The following is a 20,408-nucleotide window of genomic DNA, read 5'->3' as shown; positions in this document are numbered from 1 at the left end:
GGGCTGGGTCCAATTTCTTCCAGAGTCCGTGGGGTACCAGCTGGTGGGGCACAGCTGGGCCTTCCCCAGCCTTTTGAGGCTGTCACTCCTTGAAGGACGAGCCTCTTTGCAGCCTTTCTTAATTTTCTACATGTGGGCTTAATTTAAAGAATTTTTTATTCCGCTTCTGCTCATAAAAAGTAATCCCCTCCCAGTATGCAGGCTGCATTCTGCGCATGAAGCTATTTCACTGCACGGTGAAATAACCTTCCAGCTTTTGGTGGTGTCAGAAAGCCGACACCTCTTGGTTTTTTTCCCTCCTAGCCCCATCTATTGTTATTGACTTCACACTCCAGCTTTTGTGCTGAGTTCAGTATTTTATTTAGTAACTGATCCACACCAATTAAAGCATTGCCTAAATCCCCAGCTGTCCAAGGGCCTGATTCTTCAAACTCAAGTGTAGGTCCAACATATCAGCCTTCTTGCTCCAGATTAAAGGGGATTGTAGTCAAGGGACATTGCCAGGGTTGTTGTGGTGGTGCTACGCTTCACAAAGTAGATTTAGGACCATATTCCTGATGTGGGATCATGCAAATCCTGTGTGTTGTTTTTTTTTTTAATTCTGGAGAGGTACCTACTGACTTCTAACCTGTACCAATAGCAAAATCTATCAGTGGCATATTTGTGCTCCTCAGCTTTGATATTTTAATGGTTTGAGTCTGTTTTTATAACCCAGAGGCAGAACCATGTTTTCCTGCTAACTGTGTTCTCATCATATTTATCTTTGCCTACACTTTACCTAGCAGGAGAGGAAAACACCCTCGATGTTGCCCTTGCATTAGGACGCGGTAATACTAAATGAGCGAGGAGTGGTACAGAGGTGATGTGGTCACCCCGACTAGCGTTGCTTGCTCCCCTGAGTGCTTCCGCTGGCCACAAAACACAGAAGAAAGAGACGACGGTGCCATGTGGGACCATGTGAAGCCCTGCATGCTCCCACTACACCATGCCTCACGAAGCTTGTAAAGCACTGTGCATGCTTTTTAACAGGCCACTAACGACAACTCTCTTGAGAAGTTCTAAAGTATTTTTTTCCATTTTATGCATGGCAGCATGCCATTAAAGTAAAATAAGGAGGTAGCGGCAATGTTGATGACTTGAAAAGAACATTCGTGTTTTCTCTTGCGCAGCACCAAAAGCACACGCTTTTGCGGAGATGATAAGATGCTGGTAGACCCTTTGGTGCTGAAGAAGAAGCTCAATAGGATGGCAACAGAGCAAGGGGCCTTTGCTGTTCTCAGCAGCCTGCTGCTGTACGTCACCGAGCTCGCAGCCGGCGATCCGCAGCTCAGCAGCAAGAGGACAAAATGGGCAGAAGGTAAAGAAAACAAGGTGAGTTATAACCAGCCATGTCCAGGTCCAAACAGGGGCCAGCATCCCACCAGATTTCAGCTCTTGCGGTCCAGATTTCTAAACAACAATCGCGAGCCGTACACCAAGAAAAGAAGAGAAGTTGGCAAACTGGTCATTAAAGAGAAGCTGTGGGTGAGCAGGGCTGGTAACAGAGACAGGAAAGGAGATGGAAAAGCAGCAGAGGAGGATGCAGACAAAGCGCCCAGCGAGAGGGCCAGGTGGAGCAGCGCTGGTGGGAAAAACACAGTGAAGAGCATCCTGAAGAAATTTTTAGCTGCTGAAGAAAAAGAAGCCAAGGAGAAGTCTCCCAGCTGGAAAAAGAAGGGACCAGACAGCGGTTTGCCAAAAATAGTCAACAGGAGTTCGGTTCTGTCCAAACTGAAGGAGCAGTTTGAACAAAGCGCTCTCTGCTCAGCCGCAGAGGTGAAAGCATCGCTCTTGCGCAAAGGTGAGAAAAAGACTAAAAACTTCCCGAGCAGAAAAACTATTCGTAAGCCAGAGGTCAGAGTGCTGCGCACGGCAGCAATGACAGCCACAGGTATAAACAGCCCAGAGACCCAATATTTAGTGTGCTCCACAGTCCCAGTGCCCAAACTCAGCATTGCTACCGAAATTAACCATCCTTGGAGCTGGTTGAAAAATAATGCAGCAAAGCAGCCTTTTGGTCATGACACACCACTAGAGGAAAAAAGGGTGTCTGACAGAGAGCCTGGTGAGAACAAGACACCAAGAAATGCAGCACAGGACAGGGAGGACAAAAAAGAGTTACCAGTGGCACCCAAGGCCACGTCTGATGCAAAGGATCACGCTGAGGCTAAAATAGATTCCACAAAGCAAGGACCCAACTTTAACCCTAATCTAGACAGCTCTTCTACTACCTGTCAAAACAAAGCTCTTGCAGACTGCATTCCTCCCTCGTCTGAACATAGTCTAGGCTGCAACAGGAATAACATGCCAGCTGGGCCTGATACACCTTCACTATTGGGGGTTACCAATGCTGTGCAACACGTTAAGGAAGATGTCCCACCTTCTAACTCACCTTACTCTAGCACAGCTGAAGGATCCCATGAACAAAGTCCTCAGGATACTAAAACAGGTGAGATTCCTGAAATAACTATGTACGTATACAGTTCAGAGGAAGCTGACACAGAGCTCACAGAGCCAGAAAAGGATCCTTTCTTTACAGGCCAAAAATTTTTTCCAGAGCAGAAAGCACTGGAAAACATTCTGCCATTTGAGTCTTCAGGAGTTCAAGCATCTTGTGAAGTTGAGCCTCCAGTGGAGGACCGACAGCTAATTGTCCTAACACCAGCTTCTGGCAAAAGGCCACCAATAGTCCAAAAAGAGGCACCAGGTTTAAGAGGCAGATGTTCTGAGGAAGCCAAAGAAGGAGTGAAATATCACAGTGAAGACAAAGCATCCTCTACTTCTAGCAAAAATGATAGTGATATCCCAACTAAAAAGGACGAGGAGAATAAACCACCCAACAGCCAAATGCAAAATGAATCCAAAACCAAGCAGCTACAGCCTCCTCAAACGCCCAGCCCACAAAATAACTTTGTTAATTCCAGTGCTGACATACCAAATCCAGATGTAAATCAGACCAAACCCACGCTATCCTCAAATGAGAACAAGGAGCAGAAACCTGGTACCGCAGAAGAGCACATCTCTTCTGATTTGGACAAGACACAAACCGCCTTGCCAGGTGACCTTGTGAAGCACAGCTTCTACTTCACAGAAGAAGATTTTGGGAAGGAGAAATTATCTTCATCAAATGAAAGGATGAATCATGCAAACAATCGAGCGCTGGGCAAGAGTACCTTGACTGACCTGGAGACCTGTCACAGTCAATCTAAATCTTTCCTTGAGCGTGAAGAGGCCACCGCAGATGACATGCCATGGCCTGACTCTGAGGTATGCCAGTCACCATCATCAAACCCTTTACCAACACCAATGAGTGGGATTGCAGGACAAAGAATCCATCACACCCTTGGAAATCCCCCAGCCCTTCCACCTATTGATCTGGTGAGACAGGGAGCTGGTGGTGTGGAAGATGAGCATGCCAGCCATGGATGTGAGAAGCACCCACTACCTTCTTCAGATGAGCTGACAAACTGTGGAAATGATACTACAGTGGAGAAGAAAACTGCATGTGATTTCAAGAACCAAGTGCCATCCCCAAATCATGCAACAGAAAATGAAAACTCTACAGCTGAAGAGACAAACGCATATCAGAGCACTGAGAATTGTCTTTTGCTTTCAACCAAGAAGCCAGGAAAATATGAAAATAAAACCACGCTAACAAGAAAGCCCCTACTACCCTTGGAGAAGAATCGAACACCAACTTCAGATGATACCATGAAGGAAGGAAGTGACATGCCAGAAGAGAACCTATTTCCTTCCTCAACTGAATTGGACTCAGACCAAAAGAAGCATGCAAAAGGTAGTAATAAATTCTCCAAACATAAAAAGGATAAGCTCTTGTCATCAGATGATGACATGAAGCATGAGAATGATAAGAGGGATACAGAGGAGAGAGAAGAGAGAAATATCTTGCATAAATCTGAGGAGGAACACGTATCCACACCAAGTGATACGATGGATCATAATAACTCTTCAAACGAGAATAATGCTCATAGACCTCAGACATCCCAGTTTCCTTCATCAGAGCATGATACCAACTTTCAAGGAGTGAAAAATACTGGGCAGAGTTTAAAATGTCTAACACCTTCAAGAGATTTTGTGAGGCACAAACATGAGCTGACAGTAGATGAAAACATCTGCTGCAATAATGGGAAACACAACCTATCCTCATCAAATGAACCAATGAAACATGCAAACGGCAGTGCAGAGGAAAGAAACATCAAGTCAAACTTCAAGAATTATTCAATGACAACAAGGAATACATCAAGGCAAGACAATAAGACCAATGATGAGGAAAATACCCCTCCTAACTTGAAAAATGAACCCGTGCAGCATAAAAAGGTTGGTGAAGGAAAAAGTAATACTTCATGTGATCCTAAAAATGAAATACCATCACAAAATCCATTGATAAAGCAAGACAAGAAATCGTCCCCTCTAGAGACACAGAAGCAGATGTCACCAGGTGACTTTGTAAAGCCTGAAACTAAGTCAGCTGAAAAAAAGACTAAACACACCTCTGAGAAGTTCCAGTCACCTTCAAACAAAGTGCTGAAGCCTCAAGAAAGAAGCTCTTCAGGAGAGAGGAAGCAAAAGACATCAGCAGCAGAGGACACCAGGTCACCTGAAACAAAGGCTCTAAAAGAGGATATTGAGCACCAGCGTTCTGGGAAGTACCAGCTTCCTCCTTCAATAGAATCAGCAAAGCATGAGGAAAACACTCCAGGAGGAGACCAGCAGCAAACGAGATGTGAAGATTTTATGATGACTGATATGAATGCTGCAAAAAAGAAGAGCAAATTTCCAAGTTCCAGGAAGTACCGATCAATATCATCAGAAATATTGGTTAAGCCTCAAGAAATAAATACTCCAGAACAAAAGCAACAAACACAACCTTCTACAGGTTTTAAGAAGCCTGGTACTAACGCTGTAAAAGAAAAAAATGGAGATCCAAACTCTGAGAAGTCACCCTCCTCAAAGAAAGTGCTCAAGTCCCAAGAGAAAAATACTTCAGCGGACAGAAAGCAAAGGACACCAGCAGCAGAGGACATCAGGTCAACTGAAGCAAAGACTGTAAAGGAGGACGAAGAACACCAGGGTTCTGGAAACCATCAGTTTGGATCTGGAAACCATCAGTTACCTCCTTCAAGTAAATCATCAAAGCCTGAGAAAAATACTCCAGAGGGAGAAAACCAACAGACTGTATCTGAAAGTTTTACAAAGCCTGATGCAAGTGCTGTAAAAGATAAAAGCAAAGACCCAGGTTCTGGGATGTGCCAGTCCCCATCTCCGAATTCACTGGTGAAGCCTCAAGAAAAGAATGCCACAGCCAAAAAGAAGCAATCGCCGCCACCACCTGATGAAAAAGCAATGTATAAAACTGGTAATCCAGAAGTGAAGAGTCGACCTGAGAGAAGAGAGAAATACCAGCTACGCTCTTCAACTCAATCAGAGAAACACAGCAGTGATGGCTCAGGAAAGGAAGGCCCTGTGGGCAACCTCAAGAACTATCAAACTCCATTGCCAAGCGATGGCATAAATTGTAATACTGTCCCAAAAGAGACCAGTTTGTCTCATACAGAGAAGTCCCCCAAATCATCCTCAGTTCATGTTGCATCAAAAGATGAGGAAAATCCTGCTGGAAATAGAAAAAGACAGCCTGGATTTAAGAAGTACCAAGCACTCTCATCAAAGAATTTGGTGAGGCATGAGAAAGATGTTGGTGAAAGGGAGGGGAGCTGGCAGGCAGCTGGCAAAACAAATGAGAGAAAAGCAGAACTGGAGGACTGCTCTAAAGCAGCGCCATTCTCAAAATACACAGTGGAAAGCTACAGTGAAAGACCCTTAGATTCATCTTTCAAACCATTGATCATTAGAGTAACTGACACATTTAAACATCACAGCTAAAAAATACGGCTACAGCTTAGGCAAGAACTTACGACTGATCATGCCACCGCTTCCCTCGATCTTTCTTTTTTCCTTTACTCTCCAGGGCATTATATTATCATTTTTTAATCACGAGGACATTGATGTGCATCTATCTGAGCTGGGCTTTTTTTCTTTCTTAAACATTAGCCTGAAGACATGAATTAAATTAATCACCGCAAGTGAATTAGCTAATCACTGAATTAATCATTGGTTTATAAATTAAATATGAGAAGGGCTTTGAGATCAGCGTGAATTCAGCCCCACTCCAGACTCTCCTTGCTAACTAATGGGGTTTGTTTGTAACAAAGACCACTGTTCAGGGTGAACTTTATTTGTATTTACTTATTCTAATGAAACTCCACTAGTACTTTTTCCAGGAATGGTGGTAGGCAGTGACAGCTTTAATTATGTCAAAAAGCGCCTGTTCTAAGTTCTGCCTTTTCACAGATTAATGGGAACTGTTGATCTATTGCTGCACTGAGTGACGCCGTTGGTAGAAGTAGTGAGGGAAGGAGGGGAATGCTTCATTTATCTGCAGAAAAGTCCTCAAAGAACATTGATGCTACAAGAGGATTTACCACGAATGCAAATGCTCAGCCTCATTAATATTAATATTGGAAAAATAATGATTTAACGTCCTCTGAAGCTATTTGCACTTTGTCCATACACCGTATGAGTTATTGTTGTAAAGATACACCATTTCAAGGGATTCTTAATTACTGCAGATGAACATGCAACAAGTGTAAGACCTCAGAAAAGCTCGCCACTGAAGGGCCCTGAGGACCTCTCCTGAGGACAATGTAAGCCAGAAAGACTCAAGAATTTGCCAGGGCAATTCAGTTCTTCCTGGGACATCTGTCCCACTCCGAATCCCAAGGCACACAGACATGAGGCAGGTGCCGCAGATCACATTAAAAGTCTTAGGAAGTGTTTATTTTACAACACAATGTGAAACGGAGCAGTAAGAAGCAGCCAGTGTCACTGGATCCTGCTAAGGGGATAGGATTTTTTGTGTTTACAGTAATAGCGACTTCTGCACAAAGTCTGCACATGACAAACGTTGTTTTGGAGAAGTGAGGGCAGGGTTGCTGCCACGGGTGTCATAGCGAAGCGGTGACGGACAGAGAAATCTTACAGCACCACTCTCCCATATGCCAGTTTAGCTCAGCGTTGTAACCACACATCCAGGTTAAAACTTACTGTGGAGGAACCCCAAAGGCACATCCTAAGGACCCACCTTCACAAAGTTGCAGAGCTACGCAGAAAGAGAGAGGGTTTACACAAGTGAGGTCCTGCTCCCCCGTGGCAGTGACTTCCCCTCAATTTTTAAGACGCTCTCCGTGACTGCACTCCGTGCGGCCAAGGGCTGGCCGTTCCTCCAGCCCAGGCTGGCAGAGTGCCCCGACCCGCTGCCAGCAAGGCAATGAGGACAAGAGCAGGCTGGCAGCAAGCTGAGATCAAACCCGTTTACCAGCACAATGCACACGAGTCACATACGTGACAACTGGGCTGGCCTGGCCGGGGACACTGCCGGGAGGAAGAGGGGTCATGAACATCGTGTCCCCTGATGGCTGAAGAAGTTTAGACTTTCTTACCCTTCATAACATGCCAAGAATGAGGCTTTCTGGCATCCAGAGGCTCACAAAATGGAAATCAAGTATGTACATCACACCAGTCCTCAAAACACAGGGTAAACGGAATTTATTGGTGGTACAAGACCACCCTTGTGTGCAGGGGTGTGTTTCACCCACTGCTTTTATGAGCTGGCAACCATAAAGGCCACTTTGTACTAAACCTAAACGTTAATTTACTTTTTATTGTCCATGATTTCATTTCCCATTTGAGAAAAGCCCTTACAACATAAAGCTTTTGCACCAGACTTGAATAGCAAATTCTGTATTAGCTGGCTTCTCCTTCTCCTGCCACCACAGGAGAAGCCGTTTTAATTATTGTTTTTCCAATCTTTTAAAAGAAATTTTAAGGGTTGTTTTTTTTGGTTTGGGGTTTTTTTTTTCCTTATTCACATCTGGAAAGATCACTACCCTGTCACAAATTAAAGGACTTCTGTCTGCCAGATATTAAGCAGGTACCTCCCCAGGAGAGCTAGTCAAGTGTGTACCGGGCGTCCCTCAACTCTTTCAATTTACACCCGCAATATCTGTTTTTCTCAGTAGAGGTAGAGCAGTAGGAGACTCAGGCACAGCACCCTGTCTTCAGGACAAGTCAGGCAGAGTCATCTTGTGGGGTTTAATTTTTAGGTTAGTGCATGCCTTAATCTCTGCTGGTAAGACATAAATCATCCAGCCAAGTCAATTGATCATTCCTCCCTGAAGTGCACTTAAAACATGGCAAAGCTTTGCACTAAATGCATCCTTAAGGCTGATGCCTCACATAAGCAAGTCACGGAGATTCCCTTCAGGAGTTAGCACAAGTAATCCTCCAGGAAAGGAGAGGGTGAGGCCATACTAATTCCAGTGGCAATGGCTGGAAGAGGAGTAGAAGGCTGGTGTGAGTTGCCCAACAGCCCAAAACAAGCCGCTCCAGATCACGTTGGCAGAAAATTTAGCACTGTTGATAAGGAAAGAAATGCCAGAAATGAGTATTTCAGAAAAAGCAAGAGTTCGAGGAGGGGTACGCAGGTCTACATCAGCTGTGCCAGAAAGCGTGCAAACGGCCAGGCTCGAGCGCTGGTGGGAGATACACAAACCGAAAAGTTTCATTTCAGTTTTGGGGCCAGTTTTGTTTAATATCTTTATCAATGATCTGGATGAGGGGATTGAGTGCACCCTCAGTAAGTTTGCAGAGGACACCAAACTAGGTGGGAGTGTTGATCTGCTTGAGGATAGCAAGGCTCTACAGAGGGACCTGGACAGGCTGGATCAATGGGCCAAGGCCAACCGTATGAGGTTTAATAAGGCCAAGTGCTGGGTCCTGCGTTTCAGTCACAACAACCCCAGGGAACGCTACAGGCTTGGGGAAGAGTGGCTGGAAAGCTGCCCAGCAGCAAAGGACCTGGGGGTGCTGGTGGACGGCCAGCTTAACATGAGCCAGCAGTGTGCCCAGGTGGACAAGAAGGCCAACAGCATTCTGGCTTGTATCAGGAATAGCGTGGCCAGCAGGAGCAGGGAAGTGATCATCCCCCTGTACTCGGCACTGGTGAGGCCTCACCTCGAGTCCTGTGTTCAGTTCTGAGCCCCTCTGTACAAGAGGGACACTGAAGCGCTGGAGCGTGTCCAGAGGAGAGCTACCAGGCTGGTGAGGGGTCTGGAGACCAGGTCACATGAGGAGAGGCTGAGGGAGCTGGGCATGTTTAGTTTGGAGAAGAGGAGGCTGAGGGGAGGCCTCATTGCCCTCTACAACTACCTGAAAGGAGGTTGTAGAGAGGTGGGTGTTGGCCTCTTCTCCCAGGTGAATAATGACAGGACCAGAGGAAATGGTCTGAAGTTGTGGCAGGGGAGGTTTAGATTAGATATTAGGAAGAATTACTTTACTGACAGAGTGGTCAGGCACTGGAACAGCCTGCCCAGGGAGGTGGTTGAGTCACCATCCCTACAGGTATTTACAAAACGTGTAGATTTGGCAGTTCAGGGCATGCTCTAGTGGCAGGGATTGTAGCGGTTTTTTTGTGTGTGTATGGTTGGACTCGATGATCTCAAAGGTCCTTTCCAACCATGAAGATTCTATGATTCTATGATTCCCAGTCTCCATGAGTCCTTCCTGGCCTCCTTCACCCCAGGAGGAGAGGCCCTGTGCCTCTCTTCTCCTTTAAGCACATTTCCCACCCCGCCACAGGAGAGGCAACGATGGGAGCCCTCCCAGGCTGTGATTTCACTTTGTCTGACCTAATAACAGACATTTTTGATGCTCCTGCCAGCACATCTCTTGGCTTTTGTAGTTTTGCACGACAGGTGTAATTCTGAACAGTTCTGTTCCTCCACCATACTACTGCCCTCTGCTTTACTAAAAAGCATCTTTCAAGACAAACATCTCTCAAGGTCATGAAGTCATTAGGTCCTTGGCCCGCAATAAAAGTAGCAGCAATTTTTTTTTGCTAGTTTTAAAGCCCTGGAATCTCCATGAATCTCCATACCTTAAAGCTCTGGTACAGCTATAGATACAGACAATCAAAACCAGGCCAGGCACATAGAAAATGAAGAAAAAACAAAGCCCAGGTATAAAAGGTTTTTCAAGGTTACCTCTCTGTGGTGACATAGTTTAAAATCTCTGATTCTTATGGAATTAGCCTCTCAGAGAGAGAGATTTTTTTAAGGGGACTGCGCAAAATGAATGGCAATGTCTTTTCCCCAGGCGTAGCCCATTGCTTTGGATTCTTCAAAGTGTAGCTTTCCAGGAGTTTTTGAAAGCCTGAATAAAGGAGGCGTTTAAGGTTTTAAGACTCCGAGCTGGAACCTGGGGCACCTGAAGGGGCCCAGCTGACGAGGCAGCTCTGAGGGGGGGTTTGGTGGTAAGTGGTGGGTAGAGGTTGGGGCAAGCAGAGAAGCCAGGCAGGCTCCCAGTAGCAGCCATCAGTAAAGTCTTTCAGATTTTTTATGTCCTCTCTAATTAGGCCATAGTAAAGTCTCCCCTAGCATGTCTCATCAGCAGGACACCTCTCAGACGGGCTTAGTAACACGTGATTCACAAAAGGATTGGTTTGGGGTGGTCTGGATAACCAAGCATGGCCCTGAACAAACTGCACAGCAATGCGGTAGTACAGTTCCTTTCCCACAGTTGAAGACGTGGCTGTCATCTCCAGCAGCCCCATCCATCCTCCCCCATTTCTGACTGAAGGACAAACCTCTGCCTTTGGTCCCCAAACTCAGCATCAGGTCAACTGCCCTCTGGATATGCCTCGCTCTCCCTCCATCTCCTGCAGCAACGCAGCCCTCGACTGAGGCGCCTGAAGCTGAGTGGGACAAACCCAGTCCTCACGGTCCCAGCTTTGAGAAGAGACTGCCACTTTCTCCAAAAGTTTCATAACGGGAATGCGATGCCCGTATTTCTGGGGCTTCAGGCACTGAGAGATCTCAGCGGGATTAGGGGGAAGGGCTGAGAGCTCCCTCTCCCTCCCCAGCTCAGAAAGGGCTGCAAAACTGTGCTGGATCAGCCTTGTCTCCATGAAACTGTAACAAAGAGCTCATGCTTGCCGATATTTTTTTTTTATTTAATTGAAAGAGGGCACGTAAAGCATAGCTACTGTCAGCAAAAAGAGCCCAAGCCCTGCGAAGGTTTAGCCAGTGGAAGAACTCAGGCCAGTGATGCACCACAAGACATGACCGGTGCACATCAAAATCAGGAAATATGTCACTACTTTTCTCCAGACCTCAAAACCGGGAAGAGACAGCTGTCCCAGTAGTGCTGTCTGATTCCAAATTGCTCAAATGGAACAAAAAATAATTAATGAATGCACGCTTCTGGCTCTGAACTGTGAACTAACATTAATTTATCAGCATCTTCTAGAGCTGTGTCTTAGACAACCTTTACCACATCAACATGACAAAAAAGATAGAGACCAAGACTTGAAGTTATATGATTTGTCTCAGATTTTCCCTTCGTACTTTTTTGGATGTCAGTGGAGCTGGTAATAGAAGTAAGCATTAAAGAGAATAGAAGAGACCGCAGATTAAAATGCAACTTTCTCCCCCCATTTTATCTTTTTCATTTCCAGCTGCAACCAGCAGATCCCAGCACAGGGGGATTATTCATCTGTTGGGTAAAGCATCCCTCCCAGCTCCCGCAGATGAAATCTCTGGGCTGCTGACAGGGGAAACGCTCCACCTAACGGCGGAATTTGTAAAGCAGGTTACAAGCAAGCAGCGACGAAGGCAGAGTAGAAGTCGAAATAGTGGTGGGAATGGTAAAGAAATTTCGGGAACCGTTTCTTCTCTTATTCCTGTGCCCGTAAGGACAGGACACCATCCAAAAGGAGCTTGTCAGTGTGACCAGAGTACCCTTACAAGTAAGGGTCCTTATGGATTTGGGGGTGGGGGGTTGCTCTGGAACACTGAAGGAAATCTCTATTACCTGTTGCCTGAGAAAGAAGCGCAGGGGTATTATCAGCTGTCAGCAGAAACAATTTTCTGCTTCACTCACTATGTGGTTTCCAAAATGCATCATGTTCTCTAAGCTTTATTTCTCTTCATTTCCACGAGCATCTCTTTTTATAGAAGGAAGCATTTTTCACTCCTTGATGAGAACTTCCAACACAGGAAAAAAAGTCTTGCTGGGCGTCTGCTTTCCTGCCAAGACTTTTTGTACCCTGCATAGCCAAAGAATCAGCAGGTCAGTATTTTACCTCTTACAACCTGAAGGACCTGAAACAGGTTTGGGAATTGCTACACACCTCCTGTTACTGTCCTTACTTTATCCTTAACGTGCTTTCAGTTGCTTGTACTCTACCAAGCTACAGGTGCAACAGCTTTGTAAAGTGGTGGGATTTTCACTCGGCAAGCGAGCGCTACAGCAGGCTTTCAATGATGCTTGTCATGCAACAGCAGAAACGTACTGCCAGAGGGGAAACTTCCAGAGAAAATAAAGCCATAGAAATCTATAATGCACTGAACTGGTTGTCCTCAAAAAGCCACCGAATAGCTGTTAGGGCCTATATTTTTAGTAAAATGGCTACTGACTCTAAATATCCAATGTGGGACACTTTATCAAAGAATCTGATTTTTTGGGGAAGTGCTCTCAGAAAATCAAGCTTCTTTCATAAGATGCCTCATGTTAGGCAACCAAAACCCCTTCTAAAAAAAATGACTCATATTTCTGAAATACAGGAGAGTGTCACAGCCACCTGCTTGCCTCTGTATCTACAAAAGAAAATAAAGGCTGTGAACAAAAGAATTGTCGTGCAGGGACCGGCCAGCTCACCGCAGCCCTGTGGGCGAATTCAGCCAGGGCAGATTCCTTTCACCGCAAGGAATTACAACCGCTTTTTGCAGACCACACACCTTTTTGGCCTGCACCACAGCAGTTGCCAAGCCAGTCACTCTGGCCCCTGCAGGGAGGTGAGAGAGATTTTATATGGTTGAGATGCAGCCTAAAAAGAAGGCAATTCCTCCCCATCACTGTGCTCCACAAGGAGTACTGTGTCCAGTTCTGGGCCCCCCAGTTCAAGAAGGACAGGGAACTGCTGGAGAGAGTCCAGCGCAGGGCTACAAAGATGATCAAGGGAATGGAGCACCTCTCTTATGAGGAAAGGCTGAGGGACCTAGGTCTGTTTAGCCTGGAGAAGAGAAGACTGAGAGGGGATCATCACATCAATGCTTATAAATATCTAAAGGGCAGGTGTCAAGAGGATGGGGCCAGGCTCTTCTCAGTGGTGCCCAGTGACAGGACAAGGGGCAACGGACACAAGATGGAACATAGGAAGTTCCATCTCAACATGAGGAAAAACTTCTTTACTTTGAGGGTGGCAGAGCACTGGAACAGGCTGCCCAGAGAGGTGGTGGAATCTCCTTCTGTGGAGATATTCAAAACCCACCTGGACGCGTTCCTGTCCAGCCTGTTCTAGGTGAACCTGCCTTGGCAGTGGGGTTGGACTAGATGATCTCCAAAGGTCCCTTCCAACCTCTACAATTCTGTGATTCTGGAAGGAATCAAAGAAAGAAAGGACACTGCAGAGCCAGTCCGTCCTTACTAAGAAACAACCGTGTTTAATGGAGTTACACCATCAGAGTGAAATGCTTGTGTCCCTTGATATTTGTATCAATACAATGGACAAAGGCAGCTCTGGATTGCTAGCCCCGGTTACTGAGATCTTTCATTCTTCTGAAGAACGGGAACAGTGTGGGCAGCTGTGATCCAAGCGTCCAAACAAGGTCCCACCAAATGTATCTCAGCTCTCCCTATCTCCAGCCTCCGGGAAACTTATCACAGAAGAACAGAAATCCCCAAAAGACATCTTCTTTATTAACTCATTTAAATTACACCCATCATGTAACAAGAAAGTCTGTACCATTGTCATACCACACAGATTTCTTAATAAAACTGTTTTCCTTCTTAGATGGGTTACTTATTTGTACCACTGAGTCTTACTTGCGTGTTGAGAAGATGAAAATAATAAAAGCATACAAAATAATGATCGTGTAATCATTCTGTCATTATCAAGGAAGGAGCATGAGAAACAAAGACAAACAGCGCCTGTAAGCATCTCATCAGTATGCAAACTGTTTTCCTTATGCCCAAGAGAGCTGACACATGCTGAGTTTCACGGGACAGCTGGGAATAGGTAGAAAATGCAGAGCATTAATTATGCAAATGCCGTGGCTTTGAAAAGAGCACGACAAGCTGCATTTTCTGCAGCTTACTCCTGGCTGCTGTGTCCCCACCGGCTCCTCAGACCCAGGCAAAGAGGGGGGCTGCATGCCAGGGAGGTCACTCCAGCCACCAAAATAGGAGCAGTGACGGGCTAAGGAGCAGGTTATTGGGACAACCTCCTCCTCCCACACTGCCTGCAGAGTGGGGTTGGCCAGCCAGGGCTGCGTGACCTGACATGACTTCCTGTCTTGCTTTTCCTTGATGATGGGAGTGATTAAATACACACCTGAAACAAACCTGGTGCTGTGGCAGGGCTGGATCAGGTTTGGCTATCTGTGATTCAAGGCTGGCAGGAGAACCCAATATCCTGGTGACCACATTAGTGCTTTAGAGCTGCAGAAAGGCCTCAGGCAGCTACTCCTTCAGATATAACCTTTAAGCAAAACAGCATTGCTGTTGAGATTGCTGAATGCTGTCCCTTCCACAACATGAAACTTGGGTAAAACTGAACCTTGGAAAACATGGAAATACGGTTACATACAGGGAGGATCTGGGTGACCTGCAAGCACTCCAGCCCTGCCTGCTGCTCGGCTGGAGCAGTCGGGCAAATGTGGGGCTAGCCTGTGAGGAGCAAACGCTGGGGAGAACCCTGGCCGTTGCCTGAGCTGGGCCTTGCCTTTGCTCCTGCAAATCCTGGTGATGGGAAGAGAGAGATCTTGCTGAGGGTTCACCCTGCCCCATCTGAAGACGTTTTGGAGGACCCAAGTTCAGCTCTGCTCCTCCCCATCACAAACTGTCTGTGAAATTGTTAGCACGTCATCTCTCCGTGCATCCCCCCCTTGCAAAACAGAGGACAGGCAGTGGGGAGCTCGGGTGCCAGCCATGGCCAGGGTACGGCAAGCAGCCAGCTGAACCCAGCAGCACAGGGAAAACAGGACAGGGCCTGCCCACCCATGTTCACCATTGTCTTGTCCGCCTTCTTCCAAAATCACCACTGCTGATCCTCACCTCCCCTTTGGCTTTTTTGGTGTTAATCCTCCAGGGGACGTGTGTAGGTGAGATGGCCATTGAGCGGGAGGAGCGTGGTGGAGAGTTGGGCAGAGCATGCAGGTTATCAGAGTGATCCCATGCACAGGCAACACTTTTTCAGCTCTATATTTAGTCAAGTTGTAACTCCCCTGTCATGACTCAAACTGATGCTAGCAGTTGCTTGGGGACTTCTGATGTTCCTCCGGCGTTTCTCTTCACAGGCTTGTAAAACCCATGTTTGAAAAAGGCACAAAGGGTGAGTGTAAAGGGTGTGGGAGCACAATTCCCAGTGGGAGCAAGTATGAAGCTGAATGTCGCTAAGAATTAGAAGAAACAGACTTGTACAAGTACCACATCACTTAAGCGCAAGCTGTTCCTACGAAAATACAATGAAAATACAGGTAAGTCTTGATTTCCCTCCCCTCCTCCACAGTACAGTAACTCTTTCTGATATCAAAAGAATCAGCTTTCTCTATGCCTTGCTTCTCCATTTGTGTAGTGGGAATGAACAATTTTTCCCCTCGCCTTGGTGCGTGTCTTCGTACACATGATATGTGAGCTCTTTGGGCCATGAAAGTCTGCAACAAGTATATGTATGTGGATGTACCACCTATCTGAGTGCACCAAGAGTTCACCTGAATTTACCAGGCAATGTGAAAACTCAGACTGAGATTAAATTTGTCATTTTCTGTTAACTTCAGTCTCTCGTTTTCAGAGTTGACTTGGAAGCCACAGAAATGTGGCAAGCTCTGGTGCTCCCTTTCAAACAAGCTAATACTGATGCTTAGTTTTGTATTTAAAAATTGGATCACCGACTTTTTAAAATATCTTTATAAAATAAGTGGCCACTGCTCTGCAATGTACACCACTAGCACCCAACTCTAGGCAAACAGAAACGCAAAATTAGGTCTTTCTTTATGCTTTCTCCTTTAGAAACCCAGGTTTAAATGAAAAATCAGCTGTTTGCAAATCTTGGGGGCTAAACTACGACAAGTTTCCAATTCCTAGGGGCTGAAGAACAGTTCACCTTCACTTCTGAAGGCCGTGAGGTTGCAACAGCTTTCGTCAAGATCATTAAAATTCCTCTTTGAGTGCTCTGCGACTGATGAATGATTCTAAAAACACATTGCATCAATCAGCAGTGACAGGACCCCAAAGCTTTAACCGGTTCACTGGGCAGCCTCTCACCTGGTGGCTGCCCTCCTTGTAACCCTACGGCAGCAGAGCAGCTCCCTCCACAGCAGAAGATCCAGGTGGGACAAAAGCACCACCAAACCTCTGAGAAGAACCGGAGGAGGCCATGGCAGATAGGCTTGGGTCTCACCCACAGTTGCTAGGACCAATGGGGCCAAATGCGCAGTGAATTACGGGCAGGAGGCATAGCAGTAACAAGGCGCTGCTGTTTCTCATTAGCGTGGTGCACGATGGTATTTAGGACACGGTTTACAGGCCTGGGAAGGGCAGGGCTGCAGATTCTCTTGTTCCTCTGTAGTGCTTATAAACCCTTCTGTTGGTGGAGAAGCTGGAGTGTGTTTTCCTTTTGGCAGCTTTGAGACAGTTTTTATTCAAAATGGGGTAAAACTGAGGTTGCCTCACCTTCCTCTTGATTCTTTTTTTAAAGGGTTAAGTGGGTTTCATTATAAAAATGGAATATTTTCTTTTGGTTTTGACTTTTTACTGTTGATTGGAGGTAACTGTGATTCGTGAGCACTACAACAGCCAGCCACTGAAATAAGGTAATGTTTCCCTCTAAATGTTTCCCAATATTTCAAATAGCAAAATGCATTCCAATAATGTTCCTTCAGCCTGACAAAGAAAGCTCAAACTTCCTGAAACACTGTGTTTTGGTATCTTTCAAAAATAAAACATGTTTTTGTGGGGAAAAAAGAAAAAGTGCTTAAGAAACAGTCTGTTCCGATCAAAACCATGATTCACGGGGAAACCATTGCCGATTTCTAGTAGCAGAGGGAGGGTGTTAAGGCCTGGGCTGGGAAGCCAAAGCAGGCAGAAGCCCTGCAGCATGCTCTCTCCTTGCAGCTCAGATGCAGGCCAGGCTTGAGGAGACCGACAGCGAGGGCAGAAGCAGCCTGCTGCAGAAGAACATCGTCTAGTGGTTTTTGGGGGTTTTTTTTAACATTTTTTTAAACAATCCACTGGGGTAGGTTTAAGTTCCAGAGGCAGACACTCTAAACTTCTTTGTAATAACGTCCGAAGGGCAATTAGCTTTTGCTAATTGGTGCATAAAAGAAGAGGAAATCCTAAAACCACCGTAAACAAGGTGCCCCCGAGCTTGAGGGGTTGTTTTGTTCCGCGGCCCTTGTGAGTGGTCCTGCTGGCCTGCAGGTGGCGAGTTTGCCTTTTGGAGACGTGGCTGTTTGCCGAGAAGATGAGGAAAAGCCCTGCATCCTTAAGGAAATGTGAAAAACAAATACCGTCTGAAGATGATAGCTAAGGGTTAACTCTTGACCCTCCCTAACGCCTCTCCCGTAATACTTAATTTCGTGTGCATGACCAGCTGTTTACTAGGTATGAAGATATTGCCCTGAAGATGGTAAGATCAGTACTTTGGATGATCATTAAACATTATTTGCAAGGGAAATAGGGAACTTCACCACCCACTTCAGCAGCAGGCACAGTACAAAATCATTAAGACTGTTCTTCCAGGAGGCAAAGTAAAGGTATATGATCATGCTGTAATTTTCTTGTCCCTGCCATGGTCTTTAGTAATACACAGACATGAATTAAGAGATACCCATATTGGCTGATTGACTCCAAAGGTCCCACCGCAAGGTCCAAGACTCAAGCAATGACTTGCAGCGTTACTGATCTTTGTGCCACCATGAGCCAAATTCTCCAAGGAGGTCAAAAATTTTGAGTCTGGGCCCCACTGAATTACCACATACTTTCAGAAATATATGTTTTCCATGTCTGTTTTTCAAAATCCATATCTGTGTTTTAAACTCAGCCGGACTCCTTCACCAATTCATGAAAGCAAACATATGAATACTTCACAAAAGCAAAAATATTATATTAAAAAGAGTACTTTTAATAGGCACAAGAATACATGTTTTTCCCTGACTGCCCACATGGAAACTCCACTAAGCTCATCCTGTGACACACGCATTTCCTATTGCTGGCTTCCCTCTCTTCCTTTCCACTCTCCTACTTTTCCCCTTACATTTCTGTCCTGTCCAAGGGCTACAAAATGAGGCTGGAATGTGAATCATGTATTTCCAAGAAACATAGAGAACTTGCTCTGTGGATCAAATTTTCCATTTATTTTTCAATAAAGATTTCTGAGCACTCCAGAGAGCTGCATGAGTAGGAATGTCTTTCCAACATGCAGCTGCTCATTAATTCCTGGGAAAACCCTTAAAACAGAGTTTTCAGTAACGTAGTAATCTTTCCATTCCGAAGCTTCACTGTTATTTTGTTAAAGAAAGCACTCGCAGCCATTCGAAGAAAAACATTTTCAACGCGCTATTTTGATCAGCTACCCAAATGCACGCACGTACTGCATTCTGGCTGCAAATCTCAAATTTGTGACAATGTAGTGCCCAAATAACTAAAACTTTGGGGGGGAGGTGGGAGGATTTTTCCACCCCTCCTGTTCTCCAGTGTGGTGCCCACTCCTCTCTGGATAGGTTGAGTTTTTCCCTTTGCTACCCCTCCAGGTAGCAAGGAAGGAGCCCTGGGGGGGAGGAAGGCGGGGTCTTCTGCATCTTGGAGCCCTGGCCACCACAAGGGACAGGCAGCTGCTGCCAGTATTGCTACAAAGCAGGTAGCAGCAGCTCCTCCAACATTTCTATCATTGCAGAGGGATGCTATCTCAGTTATCGGACCATAAACGCACAGCAAACAAGCCAGGCCTGTTATATTGGCACCAGGGCTGAGCTCTGCCATTGTGTTCGTCTCTACAAGCCGCGAGACCAGATGAGCTGCGTGCTGTAGCACAGCACTGACTTGAGAACTCACGTAAACACCAGCCTCCCCTTGCTCTGCCACTGCCACCACTGTCGCCCACTCAACGCAGGGAATTGGTGGGTTTTGCAAGAGCCTGGACACATATGTGAGCGTATTTGCCTGTGGCTTTTCCTCTGCACACACAACAGCCAGCGCTGCAGGGCTGCTGCCGTGACTGGAGCTGTTTGAGGGACGCTCTCTGAGCCAGCAAGTGGCTTTGGATCACAGCAGAAGGTGGAGGAGTCCTACAGTACCAGGAAAGGAGAAATGCAGAGCAAAGTGGTAATAAACAGGAAAACTTCTTGATTTATGCTCAGAAGAGCATGTTGCTGGCAAAGAGCAGCACTTAGTACCTCATCCCTCCAGCAACCCAGAGACTCTACTTCATTTCTAGGTCTTAATAGCTTGTCATAGACCCCACAACAGTTCGTGGACCATGGGGGCAGAGCTAAGGGGAGAAGGAGCAATACCTCGCTAGTGCATTTCATTAGCCTGGGGGCATTCCCTTTGCACTTTTTTTGGCTGAAATTCCCCACAGCATTTTTTGGCTGAAAAAAACCAGCATTTTTGGCTGACTAAGCCCTCTTGCCTTGCTGCAAGGCTCTCCATACCATTACCTCTGCCTTTCCCAATGCACACAGGGCTTCCAGGCTCAGCTGAGAGTGAAGTTGCTATAGGGTCTTAGGAATACTGGAGCACTGGTGTTTTAAAGCCCCATTACCACTTGGCACAGAATGTACTTTCATATTTTATAGGATTGAAATCGTTTGACCTCTCCCCCAGATTACTGCTGACAAAAATAATCCAGGGTTTGCTGTCACTTGGATGACATGGTGGTGCAGGCCTGAGAGGAAGATGGCACCCCTGACAAACCCTCTCCAGTGAGAGTACCGACTCCCTCCACCCCACACAAGTCATTTTGTAGGGTCCCCACCCAGATCTCTGCAAAGTCCTGCCACGTCAGGGCAAAGGGTTTGGATGTCGTGTCTGCAGTGGACTCAGTAGCTGCGCTTGAGCACAAACAAACAATGAAGTGGCCCTGCCTAGCCAGAACCCCTGCGCTTTGCGGGATCTGGCTCTTGCTTTCCATATTCCAGACTTCAAAAGATCTGGAGGGTGTTTTGCTTAGATCAACAATCAAATCCACCACAATTTGCTTCAAGGCCCTTTTGACATTCCCCGTTAGCATTTGCACA

The 20,408-nt window shown here is 46.1% G+C and overlaps 1 protein-coding gene across 3 annotated transcripts in view; it reads left to right on the top strand.

Annotated features, from left to right (window-relative positions):
- Positions 1-13,965, top strand: part of ADPRHL1 (ADP-ribosylhydrolase like 1) — a 45,862-nt gene extending 31,897 nt beyond the window's left edge. For all 3 annotated transcript variants that reach the window (XM_054185069.1, XM_054185247.1, XM_054185160.1), the window contains one exon: positions 1,170-13,965. In XM_054185069.1, the coding sequence (XP_054041044.1) occupies positions 1,170-5,940 (4,771 nt within the window). In that variant the 3' untranslated portion in view covers positions 5,941-13,965. The remainder of the gene's footprint in view (positions 1-1,169) is intronic.
- Positions 13,966-20,408: the final 6,443 nt, after the last annotated feature.

Source organism: Rissa tridactyla, chromosome 1, assembly GCF_028500815.1.
Source record: "Rissa tridactyla isolate bRisTri1 chromosome 1, bRisTri1.patW.cur.20221130, whole genome shotgun sequence".
Classification (NCBI taxonomy): domain Eukaryota; kingdom Metazoa; phylum Chordata; class Aves; order Charadriiformes; family Laridae; genus Rissa; species Rissa tridactyla.
Note: the sequence above shows the minus strand (reverse complement) of the source record. Positions and strands in the feature narration are given on the sequence as shown.